This window comes from Coregonus lavaretus, assembly GCF_964263955.1.
Source record: "Coregonus lavaretus genome assembly, chromosome: 34".
NCBI lineage: Eukaryota > Metazoa > Chordata > Actinopteri > Salmoniformes > Salmonidae > Coregonus > Coregonus lavaretus.
Window position 1 is genome coordinate 31755852 of NC_140021.1, and position 26245 is coordinate 31782096.

The 26245-nt window shown below is 42.1% G+C and overlaps 1 protein-coding gene across 1 annotated transcript in view; it reads right to left on the reverse strand.

The window, feature by feature from the left end:
- Positions 1-689: 689 nt before the first annotated feature.
- LOC311108975 (vacuolar protein sorting-associated protein 41 homolog) overlaps positions 690-26245 on the reverse strand; it is a 37075-nt gene continuing 11519 nt past the window's right edge. Inside the window, exons 2-28 of the mRNA XM_084151756.1 lie at positions 24954-24992; positions 23164-23271; positions 21575-21652; positions 21413-21487; positions 20129-20191; positions 19897-19962; positions 18048-18167; positions 16133-16346; positions 15919-16016; positions 14294-14423; positions 14025-14140; positions 13827-13883; positions 4842-4903; positions 4657-4738; positions 4376-4468; positions 4098-4225; positions 3818-3962; positions 3473-3514; positions 3336-3386; positions 3104-3241; positions 2876-2930; positions 2551-2691; positions 2314-2450; positions 1854-1953; positions 1702-1746; positions 1390-1469; positions 690-1268 (exon numbers count right to left, since the gene is read on the reverse strand). Coding sequence (XP_084007882.1) covers positions 1188-1268; positions 1390-1469; positions 1702-1746; positions 1854-1953; positions 2314-2450; positions 2551-2691; positions 2876-2930; positions 3104-3241; positions 3336-3386; positions 3473-3514; positions 3818-3962; positions 4098-4225; positions 4376-4468; positions 4657-4738; positions 4842-4903; positions 13827-13883; positions 14025-14140; positions 14294-14423; positions 15919-16016; positions 16133-16346; positions 18048-18167; positions 19897-19962; positions 20129-20191; positions 21413-21487; positions 21575-21652; positions 23164-23271; positions 24954-24992 — 2544 coding nt within the window. The 3' untranslated portion in view covers positions 690-1187. The remainder of the gene's footprint in view (positions 1269-1389; positions 1470-1701; positions 1747-1853; positions 1954-2313; positions 2451-2550; positions 2692-2875; positions 2931-3103; positions 3242-3335; positions 3387-3472; positions 3515-3817; positions 3963-4097; positions 4226-4375; positions 4469-4656; positions 4739-4841; positions 4904-13826; positions 13884-14024; positions 14141-14293; positions 14424-15918; positions 16017-16132; positions 16347-18047; positions 18168-19896; positions 19963-20128; positions 20192-21412; positions 21488-21574; positions 21653-23163; positions 23272-24953; positions 24993-26245) is intronic.

Genomic DNA, 26245 nt, shown 5'->3' on the forward strand with positions numbered 1-26245 from the left:
AACAAATTTCACTCCTACTGTCACAGACTCATCTTTATCCTGACCCTCGATGCAAGACTCGGGCTCACTCTGCGTACTCTTTCTACCATTCTTCTTTAACAAATCACCTCCCTTTTTTCTGCCATTTTTAACCGACTCAAGCTCACCCTCTTCCTACCTCTCCCTCTTAAACCTCCTCTGCCTCGCTTTTTCCCTCCATTCCTCCTCCAAGTAGACGTTTCCTTGTGATAATACTGCACTTCTTGCCCTCTCAAGGGACGCCATTTAACCGGCTGTCACAATCTCCGTACAATCAGCACAAACGCCTTGGGATGTAGCGCTCAGCAGTGCATCCCACTTCAAAAGCAGCTGCTTCATCTTAATGTTCTTCTTTGTCAGTAGCTCAGTTTTCAAAGCACTACTGATCAAATCTAAGAGATACACATGAAAAGTGCTATAAGGGCAAGAAAAGGATATCCAAGAAAAGGATATCCAACTAAAATATTATTTGAAGATGCTGTAGACAGGGCTGCATTCTCTAAGCAGAGTGTAGTCCTTCTCAATAAAACAAGTGATACCTTCCAATAAATGTAATGTCACTGAAGACCAAAAGTCTTGTTATTCTTGTAGAAGGTCCAATACTACATACAGTATATTATTTAATGAGCTAGAGTGAAAATTATAGATAACTTAACACACTTGCACACATTGAGATTTCAAAAGCCTTTTATTTGGAATCCTAAATTAATTGATCATTGAGGTTCAAAGCAAATTGCAAGAAGTGAATTAAGAGGAAATAGTGCAGCATACTATTTTATTTTAGTAACAGTTAAAGGTTGACTCAGTGAAATATTGGGATGAGCGAGATGCAAGACTTCGCTCTCACACAGTCACACAGTCTCTGCGCATGTGCACGGGTTCGCTTCACACCGTTACAGCCTGGTAGCCAGGGCACCAAACCAGCAGAGAAGTTGAGCCTCGCCCTTCAATGCTCTTAGTTGTTGTGGAAATTTACCCACTATGCTGTTTACTTTCTGCATCTACGTCATATCGCTGAGTCTACCTTTAATATAACAACATATTATGCATTTGATACAACAGCGCACACTGTGACAGTGGAATAAGCTTAAATCTATCAACCCAGAGATTGCCATTCACTCCAACTGGGGAAAGATGAAGTGATGGCATGATAAGGTGAGCATTTCCTGTTACTTCTTCATCTCCAGTATCCCACTTCCTGGCCCTCTCCGCTTCGCACTGCAGATGTTGCAAAACTGGACCCCAGGAATCTGAAAGAAGGTAAAGGCAAAAGCCATATTAGACACTGGTCTGCTGCTCTCATCTGAACGTCCATAATCTATATGAAGTGAGAATGAGAGGGGGATGAAAGGAGATGGGGTTGATACTTACCGTTCCAGGAGAAGGTAAACACTCCTTGTGGAACATGTGTCTGCAGTGGAAGACCACCACACTGAAGTTCTGGGCCATATCTATGCCAAAGGAGCAAAACATGAATGTACGTCTTCTGCATTAAAACACCTAGCTTCACCAGCAAGCCTAATCAGATGAGTTTCATGGCTAGAGCCATAACTGAATGGAGGTGTTTCGAATCGCTTCAAATGTAATTATGGTAAGAAGCATCCCAATTATAATACTGAAGTGTAGACACTGTATATGAATATGCAACATTATACTTTATAATGCTAAATAAGGCAAGCCCACCTGATGGTAATATTGAAGCATGACAGGATTCACATATGTTCTCTTCTGAAAAATAAATCAACACTTCAAAACACATGAAACAATAAACACATGAAAACTAATGCTTAACGAAGTAGTTATGTTCCAACTCCACACAAAACATCACTACCCACCATCCACCCTGACCCCTCTCATCTGAGTCCTATGCATCTTTTGGAGCAGTGACAGCGAGTCAGCCACTAAGATCTTCTTACAACCCTCCCGGAGCAAGATCTGAGAGAGAAACAAAAACTTTTACGAGAAGAGGCAAGGCTGTTGTTACGGTGATATTCTAGGTACACTATGTGATGGCTGATATTCTGACCTATAATAATAATACAATTTGGTGGGTGCTTATATTTGTCCTATTTCATGTGTGAATTGGAAATGTGTTTTTTGCATATCCCACTATCCCTGAGACAGCCTCTGAGAGTGGGGTCACGGCCAGGGTCATCCATTATCAACGGCGACCCTGGAGTAATTAGGGGTAAGTGCCTTGCTCAAGGGCACGTCGGCAGATTTTTCACCTTGTCGGCTCGGGGATTCGAACTAGTGACCTTTCGGTTACTGGCCCAACACTAACCGCTAGGCTACCTGCAGGTTGTAGTCTTGTAGGATCTTGACCAGTGAGTCTCTGAGGTTAGGAATCTCCATGCCCTCCTTTATGCGGTGGATGAGCAAAATGGGATCCACGTGTGTCCCAATGTTATTGAGGAGACCAGTAATGAAGGCTTGAGAGAGGAAAAAGACAGAAACTTAAAATGACACCTGTGGAAACACTATGTAGTAGACCTGATCATTTGAAAGTGCTTCTGTATTCACGTGACTTACGTGGCTTATCGATGGAATACGAGATGAGATCCTCCCACAGCTCGGCGTCATCCTGCTCCTTGGCGAACTCTATGGCCTTGTCCACATCCTCCAGTTCCTCCATGATCATCTGAAGAGCCCTTCTACAGTTCCCCATCCTGCCTATGAGGGACAAGTTACAGTGGGTCAGTTTCCTCAGACCAAATGTAATTAGTTACCTGACTGGCTGGAGGTTTAGTTCAGCTTGCCCCCATATCTAAAAGCCTTTCTAACAATTTATAAAGCAGTTATAATGGCTTATTCATGAACGTTATTAATGTCACAGAAACTGTAAGGGGACACTTACTGAGCAGGAAGACAGTCTCCTCCACAAAGTTTCTCTCCTGACAAATTTCCAGAGCCTAAAAAATACAGGGAAGGCAGTTACAACACACAAGTTTTACAAGTACGATTATTCATTCTTCTTCTAACGTCATCTGACATACTTGATCAGATAATATACATCTAAATTTGAATAAATGTATTTCATGGACATTTGTATTTGCGCACACAGTGTGAAAGTGTCTCTCAGTACCTTTTCTAGTGGGCAGTGGATGCTGTCTCTCAGGAATGGCAGCAGGTTGGGCCGATCGTACTCAGCATACAGGCCAATTTGTCTCTCATGGTACCTCTGACCCTTGTGGTGGTCCCTCTTGAATAGTTTGTGGAGATACTGAGAGAAGGAGGTGAAACACAATTTTCAAATCAAGAAAATCATAGGAAATTAAAAAACGTATAATCACTAAAGAACTCGTAGTGTGCCTCACAATGTGTAGCAGCTCAGGCCTGTCCCCGAGTTCCTCCACCACTCTGTCAATCTGTAGACAGAAATATGATTAGCGAACAGCATGTGCTTTCATTTGAAACTCTCCAAGAAAGATCAGGGGAAGCCAAGTACACATACCGATATTTTGTCTTCGTTATCCAGGAGCATGTCGACAGCTTTCTGACAACACAAATAAAGAGAGGCCATTCTTCAGACAAGGAGACACAAAGTGACTTATGACCTTTGTGGTCAGACAATCCAAATGCAATAAGAGCTGTGTGCACGAGGCACAAGGACTCAAAATATAGGTTTTCCATGACTTTTGCACAGTTTAAAGCACTCAAAGACTGACTTTTAAAAAAGGCAAGTTGATATTACTATTCAAGTAAAGGACAATTATACACATAACATACAGTAGCAAGGTCCTATGATACAGCAAGGAGTGTACTTTATCAAAAGAATGTGCATGTGCTTGCTAACCACCTCTTTATCAAAGTCCATGAGGAGCACAATCTTGTCTTCTATGGAGGAGAAGAGGTTGTGTTTGTGGATCAGCTGGTAAACATCTTTATGCCTCAGTCTCAGGTAGATCTCCAGGGCTCGGTCATACCGCTGGTCATATGTATACCTGCATGGACAGAAGAAACACACAGCTTAGTGGTACTATATATCTCTCTCAATATATCAGAGGGAAATAAGCATTGCAGCAATTGAGAGGTAATGAAGTCAATCAAAATGGTCAAGCCAGTGTAGAGTCACTCACAGTTCAGCCAGTGTGGTGAGCAGGGTGCTGTTCGTGGGGTCCTTCTTGAGGTGGTCGGTGACTGCCTGAACAACGGTCATGTTATTGTAGAGCTCTCCTGGCCACTCACGGATCAACGTGGCAAAGCCCTTGGAGAAAGAGGTTGCAGAGAGAGGCTGGTTAAATGAGTTCATATTTAATGCTATTATATTTGGTTCTTCTTAAGTACATGTTATAATATGAGTTATAATATAAGGCAGTTAGAAGACCACCAGACCATTAGGAACAGACAGACATACCTCATAGTCCGACTTTAGAAACTCATGTAAGATCATCTCATAGATGGCAGGTCTGAGACGCAGGTCCCCCCTGGGCAAGTACTGACTGATGGCCTGGAGAGGCAGAGACATGAGGAGGTGGGAAAACAAAAGGAGAGAGATGGGAGGGAAGGAAAACGATACAGAGAATTACAACAACAGTTAATACTGAGGGCAATACTGAAAGTATTGTTACTTCCAAAACTTGCTCAAAGTCTCTAATGCCATAATTCGTCACAAGGTCACAATGTGGCCTGACTCACTTTCAAGTGCCCAATGGTTTTGAACCTGTACACCTCATTCTCCCAGAGTTCCATGTTTTTTCCCAGCACCTTCTGACACTTCCTGGATTTAAGAGAACACGAGAAAGAGAGAAAATAAGTCATACTTATACTGGTATTTTGCAGAAGAAACACTCAACTGAAATAACTAAAAAAGACTGTAGTACCTGGCAGCGGTGTCATAGTCACCTTTCTCCACCAGGTGATTGATGTAGGCCATTCCAATTTTCTGATTACAAAAGAAAAGACACTCCATTAGGGAACACAACATGAGTAATGGACTGTATCCTCTGTAATTTCATCAAATGTTGTTTCCAAAAAAACTAAATAATCTACTTCATTCTTTTCCTTGACCTCAGATCTGTAACTCATTATTAATGTCAAGAATAGGCCTCCTGTAGCTCAGTTGGTAGAGCATGGCGCTTGCAACGCCAGGGTTGTGGGTTCGATTCCCACGGGGGGCCAGTATGAAAAATGTATGCACTCACTAACTGTAAGTCGCTCTGGATAAGAGCATCTGCTAAATGACTAAAATTTAAATGTAAGAAATCCTGTAAAACCACAGCACCAACCAACTTAAAGTGAAGAAAGTAATGGAGGTCTTAGATTTTCATTAGAAAAATGGACAACTAAGGGGTCGCAGTGTGTCAAGGCTTGAAGACATGCAGTGAGCTCCAAAAGTATTGGGACAGTGACACTTTTTTGTGTCTCTTTGGTTCTCTACTCCAGCACTTTGGATTTAAAATGATAATTCCTATGGAGGTTAAAGTGCAGACTGTCAGCTTTATTCAATATCGGGTGAACCGGTTAGAAATTACAAAATGTTTTGTACATAGTCCCCCCCATTTTAGGGGACCTAAAGTATTGGGACAAATTCACTTGTGTGTGTATTAAAGTAGTAAAACATTACGTATTTGGTGGATGCTACCATGCTTACGGATAATCCTGACTGAATCGTGAATAATGATGAGTGAGAAAGTTAGACGTACAAATATCAAAACCCCAAGACATGCTAATCGCTCAACATTAAAATAACTGGGTAGGTTAGCATTTTTTTTTTTGGGGGGGGGGGGGGGGGGGGGTATGATATTTGTGCGTCTAACTTTCTCACTCATCATTATTCACGATTCATTCCGGATTATCTGTAATCATGGTAGCATCCACATTAATGTAGAAGTGTTGATAAACATACTGTATTCTATTCTTATTTACAATAAAAGTGACTCCAAAATGACACAATACATTATTTACCATTAATTTCTAGTGGGCACAAAATAATCTGAAACACAACCATAACAAACAGCAAATGCATCCAACAAATGAATACAGGACCAAATACTCAACTTTTTAGTACTTTAATGAACATATGTGAATTTGTCCCAATACTTTCAGTACCCTAACCTGGGGGGACTATGTACAGAAAGTGTAGTCATTCCTAAACGGTTCACCCATATGGATGAAAATACCCTCAAATTAAAGCTGTCAGTCTGCACTTTAACCTCAGTCATTTTATCATTTCAAATACAAAGTGCTGGAATACAGAGCCCAAACAATTAAAATGTTTCACTCTCCCAATACTTTTGGAGCTCACTATGGTAAAATCAAGCTGGTGCACAAAATCTAATACTAAGGAAGTGTCAAGGTTTTGCTCGCCTGAGGTAGAGTATCTCATGATAAGATGTAGACCACACTATTTACCAAGATACTTTATCTATATTTTTCGTAGCTGTCTATCTACCACCACAAACCGATTAAGATTGCACTCAATGAGCTGTATAAGGCCATAAGTAAACAGGAAAACGCTCATCCAGAGGCAGCGCTCCTAGTGGCCGGACACTTTAATGCAGGGAAACTTAAATCCGTTCTACCTAATTTCTACCAGCATGTTAAATGTGCAACCAGAGGGAAAAAAAACTCTAGACCACCTTTACTCCACACACAGAGACGCATACAAAGCTCTACCTCGCCCTCCATTTGGCAAATCTGACCATAACTCTATCCTCCTGATTCCTGCTTATAAGCAAAAACTAAAGCTTGGTTAATAAAAAAGTGGTCAGATGATACAGATGCTAAGCTACAGGACTGTTTTGCTAGCACAGACTGGAATATGTTCCGGATTCTTCAGATAGCATTGAGGAGTACACCACATCAGTCACTGGCTTCATCAATAAGTGCATCGATGACATCGTCCCCACAGTGACCGTATGTACATACCCCAACCAGAAGCCATAGATTACAGGCAACATCCGCACTGAGCTAAAGGGTAGAGGTGCCGCTAACCCGGACGCTTATAAGAAATCCCGCTACGCCCTCCGACTAACCATCAAACAGGCAAAGAGTCAATACCGGACTAAGACTGAATCGTACTACACTGGCTCTGACACTCGTCGGATATGGCAGGGCTTGAAAACTATTACAGACTACAAAAGGAAGCACAGCCGCGAGCTGCCTAGTGACACAAGCCTACCAGACGAGCTAAATAACTTCTATGCTCGCTTAGAGGCAAGCAACACTGAAGCATGCATGAGAGCACCAGCTGTTCCGGATGACAATGAGATCACGCTTTCCGTAGCCGATGTGAGTAAGACCTTTAAGCAGGTCAACATTCACAAGGCCGCAGGGCCAGACGGATTACCAGGACGTGTACTCCGAGCATGTGCTGACCAACTGGCAAGTGTCTTCACTGACATTTTCAACATGTCCCTGACTGAGTCTGTAATACCAACATGTTTCAAGCAGACACTAAGATAACCTTCCTAAATGACTACCAATCACGTCTGTAGCCATGAAGTGCTTTGAAAGGCTGGTCATGGCTCACAACAACACCATTATCCCAGAAACCCTAGACCCACTCCAATTTGCATACCGCCCCAACAGATCCACAGATGATGCTATCTCTATTGCACTCCACACTGCCCTTTCCCACCTGGACAAGAGGAACATGTACGTGAGAATGCTGTTCATTGACTACAGCTCAGCGTTTAACACCATAGTGCCCTCAAAGCTCATCACTAAGCTAAGGATCCTGGGACTAAACACCTATCTCTGCAACTGGATCCTGGACTTCCTGACGGGCCGCCCCCAGGTGGTAAGGGTAGGTAACAACACATCTGCCACGCTGATCCTCAACACGGGGGCCCCTCAGGGGTGCGTGCTCAGTCCCCTCCTGTACTCCCTGTTCACCCATGACTGCATGGCCAGGCACGACTCCAATGCCATCATTAAGTTTGCTGACGACACAACAGTGGTAGGCCTGATCACCGACAACGATGAGACAGCCTATAGGGAGGAGATCCGAGACCTGGCCGTGTGGTGCCAGGATAACAACCTCTCCCTCAACGTGATCAAGACAAAGGAGATGATTGTGGACTACAGGAAAAAAAAGAGGACTGAGCACGCCCCATTCTCATTGACGGGGCTGTAGTGGAACAGGTTGAGAGCTTCAAGTTCCTTGGTGTCCACATCACCAACGAACTATCATGGTCCAAACACACCAAGACAGTCGTGAAGAGAGCACGACAAAGCCTATTCCCCCTCAGGAGACTGAAGATTTGGCATAGGTCCTTAGATCCTCAAAAAGTTCTACAGCTGCACCATTGAGAGCATCCTGACTGGTTGCATCACCGCCTGGTATGGCAACTGCTCGGCCTCTGACCACAAGGCACTTCAGAGGGTAGTGCGTACGGCCCAGTATATCACTGGGGCCAAGCTTCCTGCCATCCAGGACCTCTATACCAGAAGAAGGCCCTCAAAATTGTCAAAGACTCCAGCCACCTTAGTCATAGACTGTTCTCTCTGCTACGGCACAGCAAGCGGTACCGAAGCGCCAAGTCTAGGTCCAAAAGGCTTCTCAACAGCTTCTACCCCTAAGCCATAAGACTCCTGAACAGCTAATCATTGCTACCCTGACTATTTGCACTGCCCCCCCACCCCCCTCTTTTACGCTGCTGCTACTCTGTCTATTATTTATGCATAGTCACTTTAACTCTACCCACATGTACATATTACCTCGACTTGGCGGTGCCCTGACTCTGCACCGGTACCCCCCTGTGTATAGCCTCCCTACTGTTATTTTATTTTACTGCTGCTCTTTAGTTATTTGCTTTAATTTTTTTTACTAAACACTTGTATGCATTGTTGGTTAAGGGCTTGTAAGTAAGCAATTCACTGTAATGTCTACACCTGTTGTATTCAGCGCATGTGGCAAATAAAATTTGATTTGATACTAGGGGTCACCCCATTAAGTAAATGGGTGAAACACAGTAAAGGTTGACTAGCTCAAAGTTTTTTTTTAACCCATAAAATGCTTGTGAGTAAGTTAGGATATGGTTTGAAAAACATAGAATCGTTTTTTAAAGAAGTCTAGCCTTCCATCCAAGGAGCAGGGGCGGTGTGTTCAATAGGGCGATATGGGCGACGCACTGCCAAACGGGAAAAGGAAGGGATTTTTTTTCTAATCAATTATATCACGGCAACAGTAGTTATCAGTGTTGTAATCTAGACACCTGATCTGCCACAGTGCCACTAAATGTCCAATCAGGGTAAAGTCGTGCTTCAAATGGCCCCCCCCCCACTTTTGGGGCGATTTCAGTCAGGTTGAAAATCGCCCAGAAGTCTGTCATAGACTCCCATGTAAAATCTATTTTTTTCAAATTTCAGAGCTTTCAATACAATCTCTATGGGTGTCTGAGGGCTTGCACTTACGCGCTTTCGTCATACGTAACGTAACCATGAATGAACGTAACTAAGAAAAGACCGGGTAGCAGCCTCAATCAATTCACTACTATCAAAATGGCTAGGCTTCAGTCCAACTCGATTGTGTCTTTGAAAGAAGTTCCTTTTTGTCGGCGAACAAATGAAGATAAATTGGCAACGAAACAATTAGGACCTCCCAGACCAAATTTAATAATTCAACAGGTTTCTACTAAAGGCGGAAAGTCCTACACCCGAGGATTTTCCAAAAATTGGTACGAACGAAAAAATAACATTGCCACTCAACTGGATGAGGGATACAGGCTAGCTGTCCGCCGCCACAACGATGAGGTTAGTGTTGATAATCACAAGTTTACTGGAGAACTGAGACCAAGTAGAGACTTTGGACAGGGTGGATATGGTATAATAAAGGCAGTTTATTCAGAGGTAAAGATATCTGGAATCGCGTGCACGGACCCGTTCGTCAAACTGTTAGGGAGCTATACATTAAGCCCCATTACTTACCATATCAGATAAGTGAAATTGCTGCAGCTACATATATTTTACATCCTGGCCCTACATAGTTCACTATTTGCATCACTTACCAAAATATTACATGTGGTCATATATGCTTGGAAAGTGGAGATGCCATAGAACGTCAAAAAAGTAAACATTGCTGGAGACACATTGCCGTTTTGGAGAAGACATCGCGTTTGCTAGCGAAGAGATTTGTTGTGGCAAATGAACTTGGGCTGGGAATTGCCAGGAACCTCACGATAAGATATATGCATTGCGAGTCTCATGATTCTATACGTATTGCGATTCGATACTTTGATTTTATTGCGCACCATATGTCTGTTGCAGAGGGATCAGAAAGCCATGAGAACGAGTTTTGATCAGTCATGGTATTGACTTATATGCTGCCCCTGTCTTCATGTAGTTGCTGGACATATCTTTTTTAAAATGTGTGTAGGTCACCTAAATCATCAGAAAAATTGCCCCCCCTGAGAATTTTTTCAGGAGCCGCCACTGCCAAGGAGCAATGGCATTCCAGAAAGAGCAATACAAACTGTTCATAATTAGATGTGCACTACTGTTCAAAAGTTTGGGGTCACTTAGAAATGTCCTTGTTTTTTAAAGAAAAGCAATTATTTTGTCCATTAAAATAACATCAAATTAATCAGAAATACAGTGTAGACATTTTTTATGTTGTAAATGGCTATTGTAGCTGGAAACGGTTGATTTTTTATGGAATATCTACATAGGCGTACAGAGGCCCATTATCAGCAACCATCAGTCCTGTGTTCCAATGGCATGTTGTGTTTGCTAATCCAAGTTTATCATTTTAAAAGGCTAATTGATCATTAGAAAACCCTTTTGCAATTATGTTAGCACAGCTGAAAAACTGTTGTGCTGATTAAAGAATCAATAAAACTGGCCTTCTTGAGACTAGTTGAGTATCTGGAGCATCAGCAATTGTGGGTTCGATTACAGGCTCAAAATGGCCAGAAACAAATAACTTTCTTCTGAGACTCGTCAGTCTATTCTTGTTCTGAGAAATGAAGGCTATTCCATGCGAGAAATTGCCAAGAAACTGAAGATCTCGTACAACGCTGTGTACTACTCCCTTCACAGAACAGCGCAAACTGTCTCTAACCAGAATATCTCAGACTGGCCAATAAAAATAAAAGATTAAGATGGGCAAAAGAACACAGACACTGGACAGAGGAAGATTGGAAAAAGTGTTATGGACAGACAAATCAAAGTTTGAGGTGTTCGGATCACAGAGAAGAACATTTGTGAGACGCAGACCAAATGAAAAGATGCTGGAGGAGTGCTTGATGCCATCTGTCAAGCATGGTGGAGGCAATGTGATGGTCTGGGGGTGCTTTGGTGGTGGTAAAGTGGGAGATTTGTACAGGGTAAAAGGGATCTTGAAGAAGGAAGTATGAGGGAAAAAAAGGAGAAAAAAAATTTATGCACTCACTAACTGTAAGTCGCTCTGGATAAGAGCGTCTGCTAAATGACTAAAATGTAAATGTAAGGAAGGCTTTCACTCCATTTTGCAACGCCATTCCATACCCTGTGGACGGCGCTTGATTGGAGCCAATTTCCTCCTACAACAGGACAATGACCCAAAGCACAGCTTTTTTTCTCAACACTTTTTTTGTTGTTGATTTATTCTTACTTTTTTGTTTAAAATAAATGCACTGTTGGTTAAGGGCTGTAAGTAAGCATTTCACTGTAATGTCTGCACCTGTTGTATTCGGCGCATGTGACCAATAAAATTTGATTTGATTTGATTTGAAACTATGCAATAACTATTTAGGGAAGAAGCAGTCAGCTGGTATTCTGTCTATAATGGAGTGGTCAGCACAGTCACTGGATCTCAACCCTATTGAGCTGTTGTGGGAGCAGCTTGACCGTATGGTACGTAAGAAGTGCCCATCAAGCCAATCCAACATGTGGGAGGTGCTTCATGAAGCATTGGGTGAAATCTCTTCAGATTACCTCAACAAATGGACAACTAGAATGCCAAAGGTCTGCAAGGCTGTAACTGCAGCAAATGGAGAATTCTTTGACAAAAGCAACATTTGAAGGACACAATTATTATTTATATTAAAAATCATTATTTCTAACCTTGTCAATGACTACATTTCCTATGCATTTTGCTATATTTCCTATTCAAACTAATTTCATGTATGTTTTCATGGAAAACAAGGACATTTCTAATTGACCCCAAACTTTTGAACGGTAGTGTACCTTTGCTCCTTGGACTAGGAAATACATTTTCAAATGTAACCCGATTATTTTAGTTCTAAAAAAAGAGACCCAATGAGGCTTCTTCCACTGCAGCACAGAGAGAAAAGAGGAAATGGTTTGTAGCTAGTGTGAGACATGAGAGAACCTGTATGAGGGGACAGGCGCACAGGTGATGTGTTCTCTGCAGTTTAGGGTTAGCAATATGTATGTATTTGCAAGGTGAAAGGTGTAGGAAAGGTAAGATTCATACTGTTAATTTGCTGAAGTGGGTTGTGATCTGGTAAAATACATACACTTCCAGTCAAAAGTTTGGACACACCTACTCATTCAAGGGTTTTTCTTAATTTTTACAATTTTTTTACATTGTAGAATAATAGTGAAGACATCAAAACAATGAAATAACACATATGGAATCATGTAGTAACCAAAACAGTGTTAAACAAATCAAAATATATTTGAGATTTCAGATTCTTCAAATATCCACCCTTTGCATTGATGACAGCTTTGCACAAGGTCAGTCAATATGGAACATTTCAAGAACTTTGAAAGTTTCTTCAAGTGCAGTCGCAAAAACCATCAAGCGCTATGATGAAACTGGCTCTCATGAGGACCGCCACAGGAATGGAAGACCCAGAGTTACATCTGCTGCAGAGGAAAAGTTCAATAGAGTTACCAGCCTCAGAAATTGCAACCCAAGTAAATGCTTCACAGAGTTCAAGTCACAGACACATCTCAACATCAACTGTTCAGAGGGGACTGTGTGAATCAGAACTTCATGGTCGAATTCCTGCAAAGAAACCACTACTAAAGGACACCAATAAGAAGAGACCTGATGGGCCAAGAAACACGAGCAATGGACATTAGACCGGTGGAAATGTGTCCTTTGGTCTGGAGTCCAAATTGGAGATTTTTGGTTCCAACCGCCGTGTCTTTGTGAGACGCGATGATCTCCGCATGTGTAGTTCCCACCGTAAAGCATGGAGGAGGAGCTGTTATGGTGTGGGGGTGCTTTGCTGGTGACACTGCCTTATTTAGAATTCAAGGCACACTTAACCAGCATGGCTACCACAGCATTCTGCAGCGATATGCCATCCCATCTGGTTTGGGCTTAGTGGGACTATCATTTGTTTTTCAACAGGACAATGACCCAACACACCTCCAGGCTGTGTAAGGGCTATTTTACCAAGAAGGAGAGTGATGGAGTGCTGCATCTGATGACCTGGCCTCCACAATTCCCAGACCCAATTGAGATGGTTTTGGATGAGTCGGACAGCAGAGTGAAGGAAAAGCAGCCAACAAGTGCTCAGCATATGTGGGAACTCCTTCAAGACTGTTGGAAAAGCATTCCAGGTGAAGTTGGTTGCGAGAATGCCAAGAGTGTGCAAAGCTGTCATCAAGGCAAATGGTGGCTATTTGAAGAATCTCAAATATAAAATATATTTTGATTTGTTTAACACTTTTTTGGTTACTACATGATTCCATATGTGTTATTTCATAGTTTTGATGTCTTTACTATTATTCTACAATGTAGAAAATAGTTAAAAATAAAGAAAAACCCTTGAATGAGTAGGTGAGTCCAAACTTTTGACTGGTACTGTACGTGTAGGTAAAATAGGAGTAGAAATAGCCCATGAATAGCAAGGAATAGCATTTTTCCAGGTAGGAACAGCACTTGACGTCCAATGCCTATACAGCACCTGGACTTCATGGCGTTTAATGTTCTTGAAGCTGATCTCGGCAGCCATCAGAGCTTCCTGTGAGAGAGAAAATAAGTTTTGGTAACATGGTAACAGCCGACAGGTATAACGCATTATTACTGAACACAGAAGATATATCACAGCAAAATACGAAGTCCCCACATGAAGTCTGCTTGATTGGATGATTATAACACCAACCTCATACTTCTTCTTGTCCAGCAGCCAGTCAATGTGGTCATCCTGGTCTCTCTCTTTGGCCACCACAATGTCTTTAGGGCTGATGATGTAGAAGAGGGATTCTCCCTCGGAATGTTCTGTTGACACATGAAGGTACAGGACAGAGAATGCTGGAATGATCTTTAGTATATGATATATACTGCACAGTAGTTTATAGTAGCTAGAAATATCTGTAAATACAGAGTGTCTCTGAGTAGTGTTTGCCGGGGAGACGTTTCTGATTGGCTCACCCAGTCGGTAGTCTCGACACTCGTTCTCCTGGAAGTTGCGGACGGTCAGGGCATCTGATGAGATTTCCTCGTAGCCCTCTGGAAGAGGCTGGATGATGTCCAGACAAGGCCGCGCTCTGAACTCCTCCTCCTGATCTCACATACACAAATGGCATATACAGAGCCTTCAGAAAGTATATACACTCAACTGTATTATTACAAAGTGGGATTGAAATGGATTTGTCATTTTTGCTTATTATCTACTCAAAATACTCTTAAAAGTGGACAAAAATGTTTATATATTTTTATTAATGAAAACGAAAACACTAATATATCTTGATTAGATAAGCATTCACCCCCGAGTCAATATTAGAAACACCTTTGGCAGCGATTACAGCTGTGAGTTTTTTAAGAGCTTTGCACACCTGGATTGTACAATATTATATTAATTCTTCAAGTACTTTAAGTCAAAACTGTAACTCAGGAACATTCAATGTCGTCTTGGTAAGCAACTCCAGTGTAGATTTGCCCTTGAAAGGTGAATTTGTCTCCCAGCAGACTGAACCAGGTTTTCCTCTAGGATTTTGCCTGTGCTTATAGCTGTATTCTGTTTATTTTTATCCTAAAAATCTCCCTAATTCTTGCAGATGACAAGCATACCCATAACATGATGCAGCCACCACCATGCTTGAAAATATGCCCCAAACATAACACTTTGTACTCAAGACAAAACGTACATTTCTTTGCCAATTTTTTTGCAGTTTTACTTAAGTGTTGCAAACAGGAAGCATATTTTGGAATACGTTTATTCTGTACAGGCATCCTTCTTTTCACTCTGTCAATTAGGTTAGTATTGTGGAGTAACTACAATGTTGTTGATCCATCCTCAGTTCTCATATCACAATCATTAAACTCTGTAACTGTTTTAAAATCACCATTGGCCTCATGGTAAAATCCCTGAGCGGTTTCCTTCCTCTCAAGGCAACTGAGTTAGGAAGGAAGCACCATCCAAAGCCTAATTAATAACTTCACCACGCTCAAAGGGATATTCAGTGTCTGCCATTTACCAATCAGTGCCCTTCTTTGCAAGGCATTGGAAAACCTCCCTGGTATTTGTGGTTGAATCGGTGCTTGAAATTCACTACTGGATTGAAGGACCTTACAGATAATTGTATGTGTGGGATACAGAGATGGGGTAGTCATTCAAAAATCGTGTTATCCACTATTATTGAATACAGAATGTGTCCATGCAACTTATTATGTGATTTTTACTCCTGAACTTACTTAGGGCAGCCATAACAATGTGGTTGAATACTTGACTGAAGACATTTCAGCTTTTCACTTTTTATTAATTTGTCAAAATGTCGGACATTATGTGGTATTGTGTGTAGATCAGTGACACAAAATCTCAATCTAATCCATTTTACATTCAGGCTGTAACACAACAAAATGTGGAAAACGTAAAAGGGGTGTGAATACTTTCTAAAGGCACTGTATATACATACAGATGCACCAGTGAGCACACACACACACACACACACGTAAACCCACACATACAGAAAATATCAACATTTAAATACCATGGCTGTGACCACTTAAGCCATTCCATCATACAACACATCTACAGTTTCTAAACCCAAAATTACCATGTGATCAGAGTTCTCCTTCACAAAGTACAGGGTGACCAACTGGTCGGCTAGAGGCGCCAGGCCACTGATGAAGAACTCTGTTTCAAACGCAGACACTGCAGGAGAGAAGAAACCCACATCACTACAACTCCAAACTAATGCTCCCACATTATACATTAAAGCTCTACAAAACATTTTGTTATCTACTGTACAATACGCTACATGTCCTCACCAATTTCCACATAACGGCTAGGAAGGTCTCTCAACTCTGCGTGGCCCCTCTCCTTCACGGCACATATCTTAATGGAGGAGCCCCAGCCGACGATGAGGGTGGAGTTGTCTTTCCAGCACAGACTGCAGGGGTACATATCAGGCCGCAGGCTGACATTATCCCGCAGGACGTTGGTGATTCGCTGTTTGGTGCTGATGTCGTAAATTTTCACCCCCTGGAAGAGACCAAGACAAATAGAGCATGTTCACTATAATATGTCTGTACGTCTAATGCACTAATCTATGTAAGATGACATGCTCTGACATATATGACGCAATATAAATCCTAACAGATACAATAAAGTCAATTTCCATCATCATCATCATTACCATAATGATATTTGGACACACCTACTCATTGAAAGGTTCTTTATTTTTACTATTTTATACATTGTAGAATAATAGTGAAGACATCAAAACTATGAAATAAAACACATATGGAATCATGTAGTAACCAAAAAAGTGTTAAACAAATCAAAATATATTTTATATTTGAGATTCTTCAAATAGCCACCATTTGCCTTGATGACAGCTTTGCACACTCTTGGCATTCTCTCAACCAGCTTCACCTGGAATGCTTTTCCAACAGTCTTGAAGGAGTTCCCACATATGCTGAGCACTTGTTGGCTGCTTTTCCTTCACTCTGCCGTCCAACTCATCCCAAACCATCTCAATTGGATTGAGGTCGGGGGATTGTGGAGGCCAGGTCATCTGATGCAGCACTCCAATAATCTCCTTCTTTGTAAAATAGCCCTTACACAGCCTGGAGGTGTGTTGGGTCATTGTCCTGTTGAAAAACAAATGATAGTCCCACTAAGCCCAAACCAGATGGGATGGCGTATCAATGCAGAATGCTGTGGTAGCCATGGTGGTTAAGTGTGCCTTGAATTCTAAATAAATCACAGACGGTGTCACCAGCAAAGCACCCCCACACCATAACACTCCCCCTCCATGCTTTACGGTGGGAAATACATATGCGGAGATCATCCGTTCACCCACACCATGTCTCACAAAGCCACGGCGCTTGGAACCAAACATTTCCAATTTGGACTCCAGACCAAAGGACAAATTTCCAACGGTCTAATGTCCATTGCTTGTGTTTCTTGGCCCAAGCAAGTCTCTTCTTCTTATTGGTGTCCTTTAGTAGTGGTTTCTTTGCAGCAATTCGGCCATGAAGGCCTGATTCACACAGTCCCCTCTGAACAGTTGATGTTGAGAGATGCCTGTTACTTGAACTCTGTGAAGCATTTATTTGGGCTGCAATTTCTGAGGCTGGTAACTCTAATGAACTTATCCTCTGCAGCAGAGGTAACTCTGGGTCTTCCATTCCTGTGGCGGTCCTCATGAGAGCCAGTTTCATCATAGCGCTTGATGGTTTTTGCGACTGCACTTGAAGAAACTTTCAAAGTTCTTGAAATGTTCAATATTGACTAACCTTCATGTCCTAAAGTAATGATGGACTGTCGTTTCTCTTTGCTTGTTTGAGCTGTTCTTGCCATAATATGGACTTGGTCTTTTACCAAATAGGGCTATCTTCTGTATACCCCCCCCCCCCCCTACCTTGTCATAACACAACTGATTGGCTCAAACGTATTAAGAAGGAAATAAATTCCACAAATTAACTTTTAAGAAGGCACACCTGTAATTGAAATGTATTCCAGGTGACTATCTCACGAAGCTGGTTGAGAGAATGCCAAGAGTGTGCAAAGCTGTCATCAAGGAAAATTGTGGATATATGAAGAATCCAAAAAAAAAAACTGGAATGAGTAGGTGTGTCCAAACTTTTGACTGGTACTGTATAACTAAATATAAACTAAACTAATCATCATGTTTCTTGTTGCCACGTATCTGCAGCTTTGACAGTTATCCTTATTTACCATATTGTTGGCCCAGGCAATGAGATTGGCCCTCCATTGGACGTTAGTGATGGTGCCCTCCCCCTCGTGCAGAGTGGACGTCTTCCAGCGGTTCAGCCAGTTCTTCTCGTACAGCAGCAGCTTGGGAAGGCAACAAAAAAAAAATTCACATCAGAATCACCAATGATATCCAAATCAGAACCATTGTTTCAAAAACAAGCACAAACAATCGTGTCCTTAGAGCAGTGGTTTGCGGTTCTGTATTTCCACCACCAGAGGGCAGTAAAGTACAGGGACAGGAGGGTAGTCTGTTGTGTCAGTGGGTCTCCCAGAGCGGGAGGATTGTACTCAACTTGAGCTTTATCATACATTTTAAGTAAACAGACACTGTCTTTCAACTTACTTCAACTCAGTGAGCAGACATGATCTATCTTCACATGATTCAACTAACCTATCAATGTGTATGCATGACATTATGTGACTAAAGAAGTGGAATGGAAAACTAAAGATGGCATGAAGGATTTGGTCTTCAAACACAGATCACCTTCATAATAAAATACTTTACTTCTAATTACTTCAGTAGGTTTGACAGACAAAGCCTTCGCCATATTTCTCTAAATCACTTTGATTCTCGTCAATGGCTTTGAGACAATGATGGCTGTAGTCACTCTTTCCAGTCATTCTGTAGACGGCGGTGGCGTCACCTGAGAGTCCATATACATAAAAAGCTTTTCAGGCCCTTTAAAAGCATCTCTCAGTGTCATACAGACGGATGAACAATACCCTATAGTTATTATGATCGGGTGAGTGAGGTGAGAGAGAGCCCCGGCCTCCAATTCAAAAGTCTGAAAATGTTTAACAGTTCTCTCCACAAAGAGAGGATATTACACTGGCAGAACTGTGGAGACAGAATTGAATTGCCTTTGACAGGATGTGACTCCAGTTGAGGCTTATTGATTTTCATCACAGGGTGCTTTATGGAGGGTCTTGAGAACAGGGAGAGGAAAGAAATCAGTACCAATTGAAAGAAAATGGCAACACTAACAATGAGCATTTCATAAGAAAATAAAGGTGATTGGATGATTCCAGTAGCTTAAACACCTTTACTCTCACCAGTGTTGTAGATATGTATACAGCTTTTTTTCTCCTCCAATGGTCATTGAAATACAGTACTGTACAGATATTTTGTCTATTTGACCATTTATACTAAGTTATGCTGCAGACTGCAGTCTTTGTCAATCAAAAGGGAACATTAATACCTAATATATCAAGTGTCTTCTGAGACATTAACATTTTAGTCATTTAGCAGACGCTCTTATCCAGAGCGACTTACAGGAGTAATTAGGGTTAAGTGCCCTGCTTAAGGGCACGTCAACAGATTTTTCACCTAGTCGGCTCGGGGATTAGAACCAGCGACCTTTCGGTTACTGGCACAACGCTCTTACCCACTAAGACAAATTAGAGAAGAAACTGCTGTATGCCTGCCTGCCCGGGACCCTAAGACTATGGGTCCTCCTGATAATGACATCTATTTGGTGTGCTTATGAAGCATTGCCTTTCAAACACTGTTGAGCGAGCAGCACTTTGTGAAAATGGGCCGCTCTCCCTGGAGTGCACTCCAGAAGAGAGACAGGGAAAAGTAAGAGCATTTCACACCAGCCAACAGAGGCCTACAGTATGTGTGCACAGCCATCAGCCAAGCACAAGGGAGGATGCTCGCAAGAACAGAATCTATAAGAATTATTTTGAAAAACTATGGCTAATATTCTATCCACATTAGCTAATGCTCAACAGTTTTCAACTACACCGCTAACACTGTTGAGATGGGCTATATACTGTAATCACATTGAAAAATACCTTTCAATCTCACCTTGTTGCCTCCTGTGACAAATTGTTTGTAGTTTGAACTGCTGAACCGAGGGTGTAGCGCCACCACCTGGAGAACATGGCAAGTGGATCCATTTAGAATGCACCAAGAGTTTATAAGCAATGATGGGGGCTCTCTGGAGATGCCCTGACTATATTAGTATACCACCACGTACATATACTCTCAACTAAAAGTATGAAGTTAAAAGAAGTACATGCATATGAAATCTGCTTACTTTGACAGGACAGTCAAAGTTCTCATGGAAGCCCTCTCTTGTGTAGAGTCCAAACACTTGAACCTGCAATAAAGAAATTGTAGAATGTCAGTATGAAAAATAATTTTACTATAAAACAAGTATAAAAATAAATAAAAATCTCACATTTACAGTCTTGTGTATGCATGGGGAGTCCTGGACAGGAACACTAATTGGATCACTGCTACTCCTCCACTGGGTCACCAATTAGTGGCCAGGTTGAATCTCTGAACCCTCTGGTGCTTTGATACCAGGGTCCTAATCTTTGGCTATAACACAGCCGCAGTTACTGAAGTTACCGCAATACCTTATGTAACAATTATACTGTACCACAGCCTGACTGTTTGTGAGGCAAAAAAGGCAAAAAGAAAGTTTAACAAAAATAAACATCACGCCCTTTTCACTCTCCATTTTTAATCGCATAGCCGATTCGGGATTATCTGAAGGGATTGACACAGATTAATAGCAAACTGAATTGGTCGAGGACGAACAACTGCAGCGGCGTCGATTTTAATTGTCAACGCCACTTTACGTGCGACAAGATCTTGTTTTGCCGCTGGAGTGCGAGCGAGGGGCGATATCAGAGAGCATATCTGGACTGCAGGATCCATGAAGGATGGTAATAATGATCAGGAGAGGAGCGATAACAACAAGGTAGAGAGCACTGAGAGGGTATCCATAGAGACCTGATGACTGACAGCCAGGCAGACAGATGGATGCGAGCTTCTTTCCCCTTACAACATGAGCATGAACATGAACATGTGCTTGTTCAAAACCCTAGAAATGTGTAGATTTATGAAAGTAAACAGGTATGAGGAAGATAAAGCTTCTGGTTTGTAAATCTTCTATGAGAACTGGGGCACATACTGTAGTTCTAAATCCCCTTTCTCCAGGCAACCAGTTCAATTAAATTCTAAATATGAATAAGAATATCCTTTGCTTTTGGCATTGATGATCTGAGTTCAACATTGTATAATTCCATGGTAAATTCAAAGTGATATTCAACGTATTACACATAATACCTTGCCACTTAATGGTGGTGCAGACATCTAGGCTGCATCCCAAATTGCACCCTATTCCATACATAGGGCCCCATAGGCCTTGGTATATAGGGAATAGGGTCCCACTGGGCACACACTGGTTGAATCAACGTTGTTTCCACGTTTTTTGAACTAACGCGGAATAGACGTTGAATTGACATCTGTGCCCAGTGGAGTGTCACTACTTCTGTATGGCCACCAGTTTTGAGCAGAGAGATGAGCTCACCTTGCCGTCCTCAGAGCAGATCCCCATATGCTCTCCACTCTCATCCAGACTGATCTGGTTGATCTTCACTGGACTCTGAGGAGAGACCACCACCACCACAACAGTTACACTGAATGACTGGGAACGTTCTGAGAGCAAGTGATTATTTGGGATTGTACTTACAATTTCAAACTTCTGAGTCACATTTCCTTGGATGTCCAGAAGGAAAACCTTCCCAAAGTGAGTGCCCAGTGCAAGGAACTGAAATGGAATGAACCTGAGATTAATCTTTAAGACAATTCAAGATTTTGGCAAAAATATGTACTACTGACGAAAGCTGTGGCAAGAGGATTAAAAATGCACTCTGTCTAGCATAGCTGGGGGAGGCGAGTAGAGTGTAGTGGAATCAGTGGGCACTGGGGCAAAAACTATGAAATTACAGAGGGTGTGAAAACCCTATTTATTAAAGCAGACAGTGTGAAATGGTATTTTGTCTCTCAAATTACAATGCTTAAACATAATAAATGCGCTGTACATCTGGCTTCTCCTGGCGTCGCCAGCAAACCAACCACCACCTCTCCTGCCCACCATAAAGCTATTATTTTCTACAGAGCAGCAACTGGTTTCCGATGTTTCCTGCTTCTGTACAGTATGTGAGTGTGTTGAAGTGTGTGTGTGAGAGAGTGTATGTATGTATGTATGTATGTATGTATGTATGTATGTATGTATGTATGTATGTATGTATGTATGTATGTATGTATGTATGTGTAGGTCCACTGGGACAAGAAATTGTAAAAACTAGGAGGCTTTTTGGCATTAGATTAAGGGTACGTTCTTCCACACAGGCCCAGCTCGAGCCCCTCCCCCTAATCCCTCTCCCTCACCCCTTCCTCCCCTGTGTGTTCGGTGAGCCCACCATGCTTCAGTGCAGTCTATAATGAAATGCTTATATTTACAGGCACAGCTGAGCATGTCAGACAGAGCCCCTGCAATCTCCCCAAATAAAATAACCAAAAATAAATAAATAAAAAGGGGTCAACCTTGCGAGGCGGAGCGACTTTTAAAAAGGATTTATTAGAATGGAATTGTTCATATTAAATTCCGATTCAGGCACTGAAAATATGAGGCAACATCAGGCAATGCGGAGTGTTGGTGGTTTTAAAGGTGCTGGGGGTTGGCTGGGTCGGGGGTCGGGGGTCGGTGTCACAGTACAGGTACTGTAGCTGGCAGGCAGTACACAAGCACAAAAACACCGGCAAGAAGGAAAGGTAAAATGTGGAATTTCTACGCAGCAATGTCTCTCACTCTGGCATGCTTGCTTTTTTATAGGATCAAAGAGAGGAGAGAAAAAACGGAGAAAAAATGAGTAAGTGAAAATCAATAGTGGTTAATAAAACATCAGGTGAGCAGACATAACCAGGTATGACTCGTCCTCTGTTCAGGCGTGCATGGGTGCACTCGGTGCCATAACGATTAGCCATCCAGCTCAGAGATGGCCCGCTGAAAAATCTAAACGTTCAAAAAGAGAAGAGGGGAGTGAAAAGCTGGGAGAAACTGAATAAGAAAGGGAAAAAGACAATGACTGGCGGCGGCTGATGTGTCTCCCTGAGCCAAAGGGATGAGTGGAGGGTGAGAAAGAAATGGCCAGCCTCTCCATATTGTACAGAGAGAATGCTAACCGACATTGAATATATCAAACATGTGCGTAAACAATTACATTTTAAATCTAGTGTAGTTTAGCCTGAAAAGCTGTGGTAGGTTAGGACCTGTACCTTATCATGGACAGTCATACAGCTGGCAGCATCCTTTTGGAGAATCTCAGTCACGCCATTGGCCAGTCGCTCATACTTCAGCTTAGGCTCCTCCTCACTGTCCTCTTCCTATTTTAAAAGAGGGATTCAGTTAAAACAATCCAGCATACTTAATGTATAATATACAGAATATTACACTGGTACAGATTCATGCATTTACCTTGCTGATAGGGAATCTGAATTTGGTATGGAATTCCCATTTCCTATCAGCAAGGTAGGAAATTCAATACAAAATTCCATACAAAATTCCCTTTCACTATTAGCAAGGTAAATGTTTCTAGATACACAAATAAATGTCCAAGGCCAGTCCACTCTCCATCTGTAACCACATCATCCTTCCTCTCTACTGGCTGCGCCACACACTGTCCCAGGAACACAAATGGATTACAACCCTCCTAGGAACCCCGAGCATATGCGCTGCTGCCATATTTTCCTGTGTACATTTGCGGTCACAGCCTGAATATTCCCCATAACCCAGTTAATAACCAATGCTGCATAGACTGTGGCCGTCTATATGGTGCATCAACACAAAACAAAGACTGCTATTATAAGCACTATGGGAGACGGTGGGGGGTGGCAGTGTGTGGAAAGAATGTCATTTACAAGAACCATCCTTTCCCACTTTATACCACCATGTCTATTTCCTGTTTATTCCCTATTGAAATGTCTAATGCATGGGCGTTTGTCACAGATTACAAAGCTATAATACAGAACAACAAATGTACACCCCATAGAGGGACTACAGGCACAGTTTTTCAGACGTTTGTTAGTGTGGTACATTTCCTTTGGTTTTGTTAGGCTTATGAGACTTTACCACAACAACATCACATTTCAATTAATGTATATATTAATATAGGCTAAATGTTTAGTAGGGCATGCTAAATCAAGGGTCTGATGGGAAAGTCATATTACAACAGCCCATGGGGGCCACAATCAAGTGAATGTGAATCGGTCTACATGAGCCAAGGTAATAGGGAGCATGTAATTTGGTTCCCATCTAGCCATTCTGGCAAAGCCTTCAGCACATAGGCTACACTCTCACTTCATTCATCAAGTCTGTCTACTGACAACCCAGTCACGGAGACAGCTGCATAGCGAATGGGCAAGCTACACCACAATAACTAAATAAAGCAGGGGGTTGTAGCGATTCAGAGGGGACATACAATCATGCAGTCCCAGGTGCTTGTTTACCTGTGAGTGTTTGTGTTCAGAGTGGATTCTGTTTGTGGACTGGTGATATGGGGTAGGCAGACTTTTCATTTACTTGTGAAGATTTTTTTTTCTCAATTAGGAATGTTTTTTCTTTGGGGAGTAGGGGGTGGAATTGTTCAATGTACTGGCTATTCCTGACATTTCATTCTCTGTATCATTTAAAGACAGGCTGCTCCTCACCCTCCCTAGCAGTCGGACATGCTAGATTATATTTAGTGATTCACAGACGCACAATTACAGGAGCTGGATGATACAAATTTATGCAGAGTCTAAATGTGTGGTGCAACAGTGTACTTCACAACTGCATGCATCTCTGACATGGTCAGACATTTTATCTTTTGCTGTTAATCCAGACTATTTTCACAACATCCAGAAAATTGCATAAGAACATCTCTAAATCTGCCTTGTTTTTGCTGTAAAACAAAATGTTGTTTGTTTACAAGTGGGAAGAGCATAAATGCAGACATTTTCTACAATAACTTCAGCCTAAATTAATCAAATGTTCCACTTTTTATTAGAGGGCCATATACATAGTTTACCTCAGAGTCATCTGTGGATTCTTCGCTTGGTTTTCTTCCCTAGAAGAGATACAATCATGTTTATTAAAAGACCAGGACAAGAGAGATGTAAAGCAAAAATTACATTACATTATGCATGTAATGTTCGCTTTAGACCAGTTTGAGTTCGACAGATAATTAGCCAAGTAGAACTCAACTCCACGATGTACAGTCGTGGTAAAAAGTTTTGAGAATGACACAAGTATTGGTCTTCACAATGTTCGCTGCTTCAGTGTTATGAGATATTTTTGTCAGATGTTACTATGGTATACTGAAGTATAATTACAAGCATTCCATAAGTGTCAATGGCTTTTATTGACAATTACATGAAGTTTATGCAAAGAGTCAATATTTGCAGTGTTGACCCTTCTTTTTCAAGACCTCTGCAATCCGCCCTGGCATGCTGTCAATTAACTTCTGGGCCACATCCTGACTGATGGCAGCCCATTCTTGCATAATCAATGCTTGGAGTTTGTCCGAATTTGTGGGTTTTTGTTTGTCCACCCGCCTCTTGAGGATCGACCACAAGTTCTCAATGGGATTAAGGTCTGGGGAGTTTCCTGGCCATGGACCCAAAATGTAGATGTTTTGTTCCCCGAGCCACTTAGTTATCACTTTTGCCTTATGGCAAGGTGCTCCATCATGCTGGAAAAGGCATTGCTCGTCACCAAACTGTTCTTGGATGGTTGGGAGAAGTTGCTCTCGGAGGATGTGTTGGTACCATTCTTTATTCATGGCTGTGTTCTTAGGCAAAATTGTGAGTGAGCCCACTCCCTTGGCTGAGAAGCACCCCCACACATGAATGGTCTCAGGATGCTTTACTGTTGGCATGACACAGGACTGATGGTAGCGCTCACCTTGTCTTCTCCGGATGCCCCAAACAATCAGAAAGGGGATTCATCAGAGAAAATGACTTTACCCCAGTCCTAAGCAGTCCAATCCCTGTACCTTTTGCAGAATATCAGTCTGTCCCTGATGTTTTTCCTGGAGAGAAGTGGCTTCTTTGCTGCCCTTCTTGACACCAGGCCATCCGCCAAAAGTCTTCTCCTCACTGTGCGTGCAGATGCACTCTGAGCAAGCTCTGCACTGGTGGTGCCCCGATCCCGCAGCTGAATCAACTTTAGAAGACGGTCCTGGCGCTTGCTGGACTTTCTTGGGCACCCTGACGCCTTCTTCACAACAATTGAACCTCTCTCCTTGAAGTTCTTGATGATCCGATAAATGGTTGATTTAGGTTCAATCTTAATAGCAGCAATATTATTGCCTGTGAAGCC